Source organism: Hyperolius riggenbachi, chromosome 1 (assembly GCF_040937935.1).
Source record: "Hyperolius riggenbachi isolate aHypRig1 chromosome 1, aHypRig1.pri, whole genome shotgun sequence".
NCBI lineage: Eukaryota > Metazoa > Chordata > Amphibia > Anura > Hyperoliidae > Hyperolius > Hyperolius riggenbachi.
Genome location: NC_090646.1, coordinates 641,327,179 through 641,339,771, shown reverse-complemented (window position 1 = coordinate 641,339,771; position 12,593 = coordinate 641,327,179). Strand labels below are relative to the sequence as shown.

The window sequence follows — 12,593 nt, the reverse complement described above, 5'->3', positions numbered from 1 at the left end:
GGAGGAAATTTAGGAAACAAAATTGAATTGAATCAAACCCATTGTTTTTTTGTCGACTTAAAGGAGTCATCAGGCAATCCTAACAAAAATAATACTTACCGGGGGCTTCCTCCAGCCCCAAGCTCCCAGCACGTCCCTCGCCTCAGCTCTCCCTTCAGCAGTTCGCCGCAGCTCTGTCCCGGTCCCCGGCGATGACGTCAGGGCGACCTCCAGGTCGCTCTGTACTGCGCCTGCGAGAGCAGTGCTGTCAATCACCGCCACATGGGCCGGAGCGGACTGCGCAGGCGCAGAACTACATGGAGGTTGCCCTGACGTCATCGCCGGGAAACGGGACGGAGCTGCAGCGAACGGCTGAAGGGAGAGCTGCGGCGAGGAACGTGCTGGGAGCTTGGGGCTGGAGGAAGCCACCGGTAAGTAGCACTTATTTTCTTTAGGATTGCCTGATGACTCCTTTAATGTTTAGGGCTAGAAGATCAACCAGGTTGTTATATACCTATGCTCACTCAATAGTGACCCGCTGTTTGTGTCTTATTGCATTACCCATCAAACCTTTAAGTATCCTATACCGTTGAATTTGTTATTTGAATTCTTCAATAAAACTTTATTAAAAATGAAAAGAAAAAACACAGAAAAATGATACACACATCAAGGGCTTTATAAAAATGGCACATTTATTGCTACATAACGGTTATGTACATGGCTGCATTGAATAACTACTGTTGAGAGACAGGAAATGGCCTATACTAAGCTGTGCATTTTTTTTTCTTAAAGGAACTCCAGCACACAACCTGTTTGGACACTTCTACAAATCAGAACCACACCAAAAACATGAAAAAGTCGAGGCACTCAGCCACACATTGAGAACAAGGTGTAACTGTTATTTTTTTTCTTTTTACTTTTTTTTCCCATTTTTTAAAACTTTTTTTTTCTCTATATTTGTTTAGTCGCAAACAAAAGGCCCTGCCCCACCCCCCTTCCCTGCGACCAATTAAAAAAAAAATTCTGAAAAGTATAAAAAAAAAAGAGGAACCACCTTATACTTTCTGTTGCTGTAACACAAGATGAAGAAGTCAACTTATAAATAATAAAATAAAATAACGCTTTGAGTTGATGATTCCAAAATGTACAGAGAAAATGCAGAACTGGAGCGTTCCAATGTTTGGGTTTTTATCTGGAATATTCATGGTTAAACAAAAAAAAAAAATGATCCTGTGAAAAAAGCCAAATATGTTTTTTTTTTCCAACTTTTTTTTAATTTTGTTGTTATGCCTCGGGGGTTACTACAGTCTATTTGTATAGCAAAAAGAGCACTAGACAAAAAGAAGCTTTATCATAAAAGCCAGGCACTGATACGTGGTGAATCTCTGCTTTTTATCCTTATTATCTTCACTTAATTGCATTACAAGAAACAAATAATAAAAGGCCACAGTTCATATATTTTCACCATTACATATGTCTATAATACTTGAAATGGATATGGAGGATGACCCAGCACTGCACAAAGATGCATCAATATTATAGTCCTTAAAAGGGATAAGAAGAGCCCCGATATCCCAATATTTTCGGCATCGGTGTTCCACCTTGGTATTTTTTGTTCCAGTTTTAGTTCTGTGGTTTGTTTTATTTTTGTTTGTGCTTCTTTGTTCTGATGCTTTGTGGAATTCTGTTCGGCCAATACTAAGTGGTGCTTATGACACAGAAATATTCCACTTCATTATTAAGGATTTTGCACCCCTTACATAAATCTCATTTTCTCCCTCCCCCGAAGAAAAAAACAAAAAAGGAAATCGGAAGACTGTACCAGAACAAGTTGCATCGCTGGTTATTTAACAGTTATTTTCTTATTAGTGTTCCTTGTATCTATGCCAAAGACAATTGCAAATAATCCTTTTTGTAATGGACAGAATATGCATTATGTTATTGATGAATGTGGAGGTGGATCTTTAATACTGCCTTTTTAAATTGAATCTGTAGCCTAAATTATAGTATAGCCTGTACTACGTTTTACTTAAGGAGATACAGGCTAAAAATACTGGGGTTGCAGTCTATCAATCTATTTGAATCTTTAAAAATCCATCATGTAATCACTGTCATTGGTTCCAAATTAAATTTGTCTACAACTTATTTAAAGGCCTATTATTGCGAAAATTGTAAAATTTTAAATACATGTAAACACATTCAAATAAAAAATACATTTCTTCTAGAGTAAAATGAGCTATAAAGTACTTTTCTCCTATGTTGCTGTCACTTAGAGTAATTAGTAAAAATCTGACAGAACCGACAGGTCTTGGACTAGCCCATCTTCTCATTCCTCGGGGCTTTCTTTATTTTCAAAAGCACTTAGTGAATGGCGGTTGCTCCGTCTAACTGCCAAAAAGTGTGTGAAGTGAGCAGGGAGGCTGGCCAGCATCTTTGTATAAATCCTTTTCAGGGAATGTCTTTATAAAGAATAAAGGCCATGCTTAGACTCCCCCATGATGAGATGGACTAACCCAAAACCTGTTGGTTCTGTAAGATTTCTACTACTTACTGTAAGTGACATCAACATAGGAGAAAAGTAGTTTATAGCTCATTTTACTCTAGAAGAAATGTACTTCTGATCTGAATTTGTTTACATGTATTTAATTTTTTTTCGCGATAGTGGTCCTTTAAGAATATTTCAGTGTATAGAATGACAGACTTACTTTTATAGAGTACCAATTGATCATTAAAATATTTTTGTAGCAACTGATATATCTTTAAGTATCTATTGCGCGTATACCCCAAGCTTAAAAAAACCTATAAATTGAAAAAAACAAACACTGCTTGAAAACCTTTAGCAATAGGTAAAAGGACTTATGCTGTTACTTTTTTTTTATGCAAATTTTATTTTTGCTCACTATGTATATTCAATGCAAGACCATTTATGAACAGTATATATATAATTTTTACAACATTCCTGCACTGAGTTCACACATACATTAGCGAATAAAATTTACGTCCATCACTAAACAGAACAGACAGTAATGCATAATTTCAAGATTAAAAAAAAAAAAAGAAAACAACCTTAAAATTAAGTTTGAATTATAAAATGTTCAGCACCACTTTATGTGTTTCAAATAGTCGTAAAAGAAATATGTATAAGTGCACCTGTATTTTGTAATCCTTACTAAAACCTTGCAGTCATGCCACCATTCTTCTCAATATCAAGCATTAAAAACTCAATTTAAAAAGATAAAATAAAATTGCAAATGTCTTACAAAATTGGAAAGAGAATATTTGAAGCAGATACATTTGTTTTGTGAAGATTCCTGGTCCGTATGTATGACAAGCACTTGTGAAAAAATATAAAACTACTGATCATTTATAGTAGACTTTTTTTTCTGAAATAAATAGTACTATCGTCCAGAATGAAATGGCTGCAATTTGGGCTTTTCTTTATAGGAATCGGATTCACCTGGTGATTTACAATTTAAGATAAATCTAAATCCACCTCCACATTTAGAAAAAAAAAAGTGTCAACTAAAGAGAGTATTTCATTGTTTTTCCACATTTCACATATTTACAATTTTCATCATACATAGGAAAGATATGGAAGTGATTACTGGGCAACCGTCAGTACTCTTTTATGATCCTGGAAACAAACACAAAATTCATAGTTTTGCTCTTTTTTTTCAAGGTTCGATTTAAAAGTTTTTGTTTTTTTTAAACCTCACAGATTAAAAAAAATCCCAATACAACATATTAAAACACATAATAACAAGAGTCTACATGTAAAAATATAAATTTTACATACACGATTCCAAAATAATGATACGTTTTTGTCATTTGTTGCATAAAATTTACAAATGCAATTGTCGTTTTCTGAATGTATATAGCTGGAGGACAGATGGACATTTAGACCGTTTTTTAATGGCATTTTCACAGGGCTAAGTGGCGATCATCCTACCTAAATGAGATTTAGTACATGCCAAGTTTCCATGACTGGTAAAAATCAAAGGTTAACCCATGGCAAACAAACACACACGTAAACTAAATTGCATTTCAAAATCAGTCCTTAAAAGACGTTGCAGTTGTAGCTGGGTCAGTACAAGCAAGTTTTGTTTCTTTTTGTTTTTTTAATTTATAAGGTGGAAAATGACACCGAGCTTCTGAAAATTAACTCACATTCATACTGGCCCATGAAAACCATTGTTGCCACACTCAAGAAAAAGTGCTAGATGATGCTTACAAGGTTGGCTGAGATATTTTTTTTTTTTTTTTTACAAACTAATACTGCCATTTTATAAAAATGTCTAAAATGGCAACAAGTGGTCAAGAGACCCACAGTTCTCATTAAATGCTTATCAAATATAGTTCTGACCACACTGTCAGAAAAAGTCTTGTTGCATACCGCTTTAGCTACATATGTAGTTAACACTTGTAAATGATTTCATTATATCACAGCCACTTAAGAGTTTGTTTTTTTTTATCTTTTTTTTTTTCATATTGATGATATAAACATTGAAAGGCACAGTGGTAACATTTTGTAGCATTCTAACCTTGTACCTATGAAAAAATCCCAGAATAGACTCAAATGAGCAGCTTGTACATAGTGGCATAACCCGCGATGCCAAGTCCATGCTGCCTAGAAGAATATGTACATGGTGTGACTTAAGACCTGCGTTCCCATAGACTGGAATTACGACTCTGTTAACTGAGAAGCAACAATAGGCTCAGCGTAAGTTATCCTGCATCACCTCCCTACAGAGTTCACAAGACAAAGTCGCAAGAACAAAAATGAGAGGGGAGGAAAAAAAAAAAATCAGAAAAGACACACATAAACCTATTTACAGTAAAGTCTCTTTTTTTAAAAAAGTTATTAATCATTATTATTTATACATGAGCAAAAACAGCCTTTAAACAAATGAACCCAAAAAAGTTTACCATATGCACTACATCTTCATATATATTTATATATATATTTATATATTTGTCATAGGTCTATTAGATCCATCTGTTCCTCCTACCCCTAAGGAATGGCTAACGTCTTCGTTTAATTTTTCTAATCGGACATTTGCTGGTTTTGTTAAGTGTCTGGGCAGAAAAACCTCCCATGATTTTTTCCTTTTCTCCAGTAAATATAAACACTAGTGGAATTCAACGCCAACAAACGTGTTGTTGTTTTTTTGTTTGCTTGTTTGTTTGTTTTTTGTCCCCCAGAAGTACACTTTTTTCATTATTGCAAGTATACAATTGTTTTTAAATTAAGTATTTTTTTTCCACACTTACAAATTCATTATAATTGTTTTTTTTCCCCCTAAAAGAAGTTTAGGCACAAATGCATTGTTCCACGATGTGGAGAAGATTGACGATTACTGCCCAGGCTGCGTCATGACAACCTGCACCACCGGACCGATCAGGACTTTCATCTGTGATAGGATAAGAAGTCCACTTTCGTGAAGCACTCTTCTGGCGCTGGGAATGCTGCTGAAACCTCTTGCGTCTGTAATGCATATATCTACTCAGACTTGTCTCATTTTACAAAAAGGGTCAAGGGAGAAATGTTTATGTGGGATTAAGATAATACAGCTGTTAAGGAAGTGGCTTCTTGCCTAAATGAAGAAATGCAAAAAGAAAAAAAAGGAAAACACTGGACCTAGAAAAGAGGAAAAAGAAAATATTAATCAAAATTCTTGAGATTACAATCAAATAGCATAAATTAACATAGTAATATTTCATTAATTAATTTAATCAAATTAATTAATTAATAAATTAAAGATATTAATATAGAGTTCATTAACTCTTTTGGGAACGGAAACTGCTGGCCCCTTAAAGAGGCTCTGAAGTCTCTTTTTTTTACCTGTTTTTTTTATTTTTTTATTTAGTCCTGTTCAGCATTAAATTCTAAATGTTTTCACCGCTTTCCCGCGGCAGAATGAGTGTTTTATACCAGAGAAATAGACCTGCAAAGTTCCACGACTTCTGCTGCCCGGGGGAGGCAGAGCTTTGCTCTGTAGCTCTGCCTCCTATCCAGTCAATCTCCGCCTCTCCCTGCCCCTCTCAGTGAAAGAAGAGTGAGAGGGGCAGGGAGAGGCGGAGATCGGTGGAGATTGACTGGAGTAGAGGCAGAGCTACTGCATACAGCTTTGCCCCTACCGGGAAGGAGGATCTGCGGAGCCCAGGAACTTTGCTGGGCTATTTCTCTGGTATAAAACACACGTTCTGATGTGGGAATGCGGCAAATCCACTTAGAATTTAATGCTGAACAGGACTAAATAAAAAAAAGGTTAAAAAAAGAGACTCCAGAGTCTCTTCAAGGACCAGAGCCCTCCTTTCCCTATTGTGCACCGTGATTACTGTGATTGGCCCACAGTAATCGAGGGGTTAGGAGCCAATGAAATTGTCCCTTGACTGAGATGCGGAAGCACTGCTGTCACTGAGACAGCAAAGCGAGCGGGTGCAGCCACAGAACAGTGGTGGGAACGGCAAGGATGGCATGAATGCGCGGCGGTGACTAGTTGGAATCTACGTCCTGTCAGAGCCGAACAGCCACCAGCAGGACGTAGATTCCAACTACGTCGGTCCAAAAGCCGTTGATATACTTGCTGTGGTGGTGCTTGTGGTGGTGGTGGCTGTTATACAGTGTAACAACACAGAAAGAGGCCCATACAGCTGTGTGTTGGGCTGGGCAGAAATCAAATAGCGTATTGTGAAATATATTGACTAGATTAAATAAATAATTACAATAAAACAATTAAAGAACAGTTTAAAAAGGAGTGTTAATACACTATTTGCCCTGAACCTTGGCCTAGAATCATGTAGCGTGCATATGAAGCTTGAGATCCTCTAGAGCAGGTACATCAAACTCCAGTCCTCAAGGGCCGTGGTCTTCAAACATTTTTGGCACAGCTCAAATTAATTGATGGGACTGAATTGGGAAAAGGGTGGTTCATCAAGTAAAACATGTTGCTCCATTTATTAGTCCATCCTAAACACTGGCATGGCTATGACCCTTCAAGACTGGCGTTCATCTGTACTCTAAAGCACAGTTTCCAAACCCTGTCCTCAAGGCTCACCAACAGTACATGTTTTGCAGAAATCCACAAACATTCCCAGGTGGGGCAATCAGTGTCTCAGCAGAGCTGATTACCTACCTGTGTGGATTTCCACAAAACATGCACTGTTGGTGGGCCTTGAGGACAGGGTTGGGGAACACTGAGTGACATCTATGTGGAGGTAAGACAATACTCCTTTTCACGCTGTTTTTAAACCTTTTATTATATTTGTGGGTTCCTCATTTCACTAATTAAGCCAGTATGGTGACAACTGACCACGATGCCAGAGAGACATCTACAGTCGATTGGGGATAGGTTCAGTTCCTCCTCTGCTATTGTGGCACCCCTGGTTTGTGAGTACTTTGATTTTTCAGTTTAGATTGCTCACTTGGGTATGACATACTACCTATATCCGACTCTTGGTATTCCTTGTTTTGTTGCTTTCTTGGAAGGTTTCCTTGACACCTCAACTCACAGTATTGTGAAATATAATGGTCTTTATTAGACTCTGACATTTTTCTCAGAAAACCAAAGTTCTGCAGAAGAAAATTGATCTTCGTTCGGCTTGAGTAGTGAAGAAGTATCATACCACACACAATACAAGTTTGAAGGAGAAGTCTTGCAGTTTGCTAGATGTTCATAAAGCAGTTGTACACACTAGTTAATAAACACTGGCTACTGGTGGTGGCTGGATAGTGTAATGGTTAAGGGCTCTGCCTCTGACACAGGAGACCTGGGTTCAAATCTCGGCTCTTCCTATTTCAGTAAGCCAGCACATATTCAGAAAGGAGTTCTTTGGGCAAGACTCCCTAACAATGCTACTGCCTACTGAGTGCGCTATACAAAAGACGGAATTATTATTATTTTTATATGACCGTTATTTTGGGGGTAAAAACGTCTTCTATTATTAGGCATATATGCAGAGACCGATTAAGGTAAAATGGGGCCCTAGGCAAGTAAAAACTTTGGGCTTACCCTTTATAGCCATCTGGCTTTGTGGGTAAGATTTGGTGGGGACTTGCATCAATCAAGCCCCTAGCCTCTCTACAGACCTTAGGCAACTGCCTAAGCTGCCTTGTGGATGATCCGGCTCTGCATATATGTACTATATATTACAAGGATAGGTGGTCAAATGTACAAATAATCTTGAAAGCTGTCTATAAATGTTAAAGAGAACCCGAGGTGGGGTTCTGACAATGCTATCCGCGTACAGAGGCTGGATCTGCCTATACTGCCCAGCCTCTGTTGCTATCCAGATCCCCTGTAAGCCCCCCCTGCACTCTGCTATCCCCCATAAATCACAGCCGCGCTGTGTGGGCTGTGTTTACCTCTGTAGTGTTAGTCTCTGCGCTCCCCCGCCTCCTGCATAGCTCCGGTCCCCGCCCGCGTCCCTTCCCTCCAATCAGCTGGGAGGGAAGGAACGCGGGTGGGGACCGGAGATATGCAGGAGGCGGGGGAGCGCCGAGACTGACAGTACATAGGTAAACACAGCCTGCTGCGACACACTGCGTGTCGACAACGCGGCTGTGATTTATGGGGGATAGCAGAGCGAAGGGGGGGGGGGGGGGCTTAGGGGGGATCTCGATAGCAACAGAGGCTGGGCAGTATAGGCAGACCCAGCCTCTGAATGCGGATAGCATTGTCAGAACCCCACCTCGGGTTCTCTTTAAGGGTTTTGTGCTAGTGGCACATGATTGACTGCCTAACTGGCCATAATCACATGATCCACTGTCATGTCTTCCTGTTTACAGGACAGAACACTATATATAGAAATATTAGAAGTATACCAAATGGGGCCTCAGATGCAAATAATTATAGGGCCTTCTGGAAGACAATTTATGAGGCCTGTGCCATTCCTTAAAGTAAACCTTCCACTTCCTTTACCAAAATGAAGTTTGCACTGCCCCACATATTTTATTTATTCCAGAATCCAGCATCCAGATATAGATGAGTAATCTGTCTATCACAGCATTTCTGAAAATGATTAATCAATCAGCTTCTGCATTTTGAAGTAAGGGTCCTGCCCCTTTTCCCCTCAATGTTTGCAAGGCATACTCCGCTGGCCATGTGACTCTCTTTGGAGATCAGCTGTCAGCAAGTTTCCATCACAGGACTTGCTGAACTTCACTTTTGTACAAAAATATATACAACAAAGGGTGTTGTCGGTACATTTGCAAACTGAATGCAGTGCAACACTAAATAATATCTTTCAATTGCAGTCTGCAGCTGCTTTAAGTTTCTAGTAAACTTGCTGGAAAACATGACAAATTAAATATATAACTCGGTGTAAAATACTTCCCAGCTTTCTAATGTTTGTTTGTTTCATTATTGCAGTCTGCACAAAGCAGGAAGTAAAATGTTGCGCATCCCTCTGCACCACTAAATTATCTTCTGAAGAAATCACTTCCATCTCAACAAGCATAAGCTATGCTAAGCAGCTCTTGCAGTGTGCACAGTCAAACACTGTTGGGCTCTCCAAGCTTCAGGAACACGGAGGAACTTCATGTTTTGCTATGGCTATAACTACATATTCGTTTAATACTGAATATAATACAAATGATACATTTTTGGAATATATATTTGGAACTTACCTTTTTTTTTACATCGGACCCAAATGATTTGAAGCATCCCCCATCCCTCCGTGGGGGCCCGAAAGGGATAGAGGTGAGGGATCTGATGAGATTTTCTCTTCTTCTCTCCTCTTTAGACATGCTGCCTTAGGGTTTAAGTTTCGTTCTGAAAGACATTGAATAGCAAACACGACTCACTGAATACGCAACATATATGATTTATGAACATCGCATTACAGTGTCCTTTCAGGCAAAACTTTCAGTAGTCTACAGACACCCTCACCCTTCTCCACCCACTTGTAGCAGGTGCTTTCGTTGCATCGTACCGGCTATAGCACTTGGCATCGTTATAGCACTAGTCAGAGCTGGGACAAGGTCGTCCAGCAACCAAGGCTGAGACACAAGTGCGCCCCCCGATCCCTTCCACCCCAGCCGTTACACACTGATTGCTGTTAGACTAACCAGGGCCCCCAACACCTTAATCTCTAGTTATCTGGCTTGCAGTCACTGCCATGTATCCCCTTTTTTTATTTCTCTCTGCTTCAAACACAATAGGGGAATGATAGCTGAGTGAGTTGTTCGCCCCCTCCTACACTGCGCCCTGAGGCTGGAGCCTCTCTTGCCTCTGCCTCGGCCCTGGCACTAGTGCTATAGTGTGCACCCCAGGTGCTGGTGATCACTAGGCCCGCAATTACTCCTCCCTCCGAGTTGCTACGACTCGAAGGGGGAATAGTATTTTACGCCACCGGGAATTTGAGCGGCAGCAAGGTGAGCAGTCATTCGGCTCAGCCTGTGTCCAATTCACTGGCGGCTGGATAATATGTACCCCCTCCCAGTAGCCCTGAAAGGCATAATTAGCACTAACATGGATGGTTTAACCGTTCAGCCACCCACCTGCAGTGCAACAAGCACCATCTTTCTGCAATGCAACTAAAGAGCTGTGTTTGTCACCACACACGTGTCAGTGGGTGACATACTGTGCAGTTGCTCCGGAGTAGTAAGCCATTGCATGTAATGTCTAGTGGAAAGCTGCCGCCTGCTCAGATGTTCTTGCACGGTAGAGAAACCACTGCACTGCCCATGCAAAACCCTTGCGGCTGCCTACAAATGCTCAGCAGACCCACCGGAGCCACCTGACAGGGGGAGGAAGCACTGACTGTCAGCTGGTCATGTGTAAGAAATCTAAAAATGCTTGTGAACAGCTGTAAGTGCTGAGAGGGAGGGGGATATGGGTGAGCTACTATTCATGAGCCCTTCCAATAGGAATTCAGCAGAGGGGTGTGACCAGGGAATAAATGATGCAGGAGAGCAGTTGACATGTGGTTAATTCCCCGCCTGTCAGTTGCCCGTGTGAAAGGGGTCTTAGTCATGATGACAAGTAGTGGCTTTCTATAGCAATAAGTCCTAGCCACCACCAACAGACTTGCATTAGGAGTATTCATTGTGCAACTTGGCAGGAAGTGACTTTTGTCAACTAGTGCTTCTGATGCAAGTATATTAATGGTAACTAATTGCAGCATCTGGAGATTAGTTAGCCTAGTTTTTTTGTGACAGAGTTGATCATATGACATGGGCCCAGGTGGCACTATACTGCAGTACAGAGCACCAACTCTATACTGGAAGGTTATAAAGCAACATTATGTGTATGGAGTCCATAAAGGTACCTTTGAGATATGTTCAGCAGCTCCAAATGCAGACCAATAACACCATCGCACACAGTTATATAAATGTTATAAAAGAAACCCCTACATATTTGACAAGAGTTTTAGACACCTACTGGGGTTTAAAACTGAAAAAGCAGCCCTGGAGTGGCCAACACTGGGACATTCCATAGGAGGTAGGCAGTTAACCAGTTCACCCCCAAGGGTTTTTACCCTAACGGACCAGAGCAATTTTCACCTGTCAGTGCTGCTCCCTTTTATTCCCTAATAACTTTATTACAACTTCTCACAAGAAAATGATCTATACCTCGTTTTTTTCGCCACCAATTAAGCTTTCTGTGGGTAGTACATTTTGCTAAGAATTTTTTTATTCTAAATGCGTTTTAATGGGAAAAATACAAAAATAATGGAAAAAATCATTATTTCTCAGATTTCAGCCATTATAGTTTTAAAATTAAACATTCTCTAGTGGATAAAACCAACTAATTTTATTTGCCCAGTTGTCCTGATTATTAAACCGTTTAAATTATGTCCCTATCACAATATATGGCGACAATATATTATTTTGAAATATAGGTGTTATTTTTCTGTTTTTTTGTTGTTGTTGTTGTTCTGGCCATAATTACAAGCCCCTATGTAATAAAGTAAAATACATTTTCCCACATAAAATAATAAAAAGTCCCTAAGGCAACTATTTATTTATTTATTTATTTGAAGCTGATTTTTTTTTACAAGGGTTTTTTTTTTGGGGGGGGGGGGGGGGGGGGGGGGTGGAAGTGTAATGTATAATTTATTAATACTGTGCATGTTCATATTGTGTATGTGCATGTATGTGTAATATACTTTTTGGCCACAAGATGGCGCTAGTGAACACTCTCCGTAATAGGAAGTGATCACTTTTTTTTTTTTTTTTACACTTTATTAAACTTGTAACAATTTCCTGTTTTTGTGAATGGACGTAGCCGCCGTTCGCGGTTACGTCCATTCACTCCAGGCACTGCGATTGGGTAGAGGACCGCTCGGTCCTCTTCCCCAATCACATAGCACGGAAACCCGATGGTAATGGCGGCGGTAGCGGCGCGGACACGTGCGGAGCGGCGGCAGGAACGCGCGACGTATTAAAACGTCATGTTGCCATTAATAGGCTAAAGCATGATGTTTTAATACGTATGCTTGCCATTAAATGGTTAATAGGAAGTAATTAACTAGCTGGTGGTGGTGGGTTAGGAAGTCACACTTGAAGAAGGGCTCTGCCCGTAGCATGTAGTTTGTAAGACATACAATAAATTGAACGTAAGTTTAAAGGCACACTGTAGGGGGGTCAGGGGAAAATTAGTTGAAGTTAC

At 40.0% G+C, this 12,593-nt stretch overlaps 1 protein-coding gene across 21 annotated transcripts in view; it reads right to left on the bottom strand.

Moving 5' to 3' along the window:
- Window positions 1–650: 650 nt before the first annotated feature.
- Window positions 651–12,593, bottom strand: part of TCF4 (transcription factor 4) — a 578,937-nt gene continuing 566,994 nt past the window's right edge. For all 21 annotated transcript variants that reach the window (XM_068251303.1, XM_068251305.1, XM_068251312.1 and 18 more), the window contains 2 exons: window positions 9,608–9,752; window positions 651–5,617 (listed from right to left, as the gene is read on the bottom strand). In XM_068251303.1, coding sequence (XP_068107404.1) covers window positions 9,616–9,752 — 137 coding nt within the window. In that variant the 3' untranslated portion in view covers window positions 651–5,617; window positions 9,608–9,615. The remainder of the gene's footprint in view (window positions 5,618–9,607; window positions 9,753–12,593) is intronic.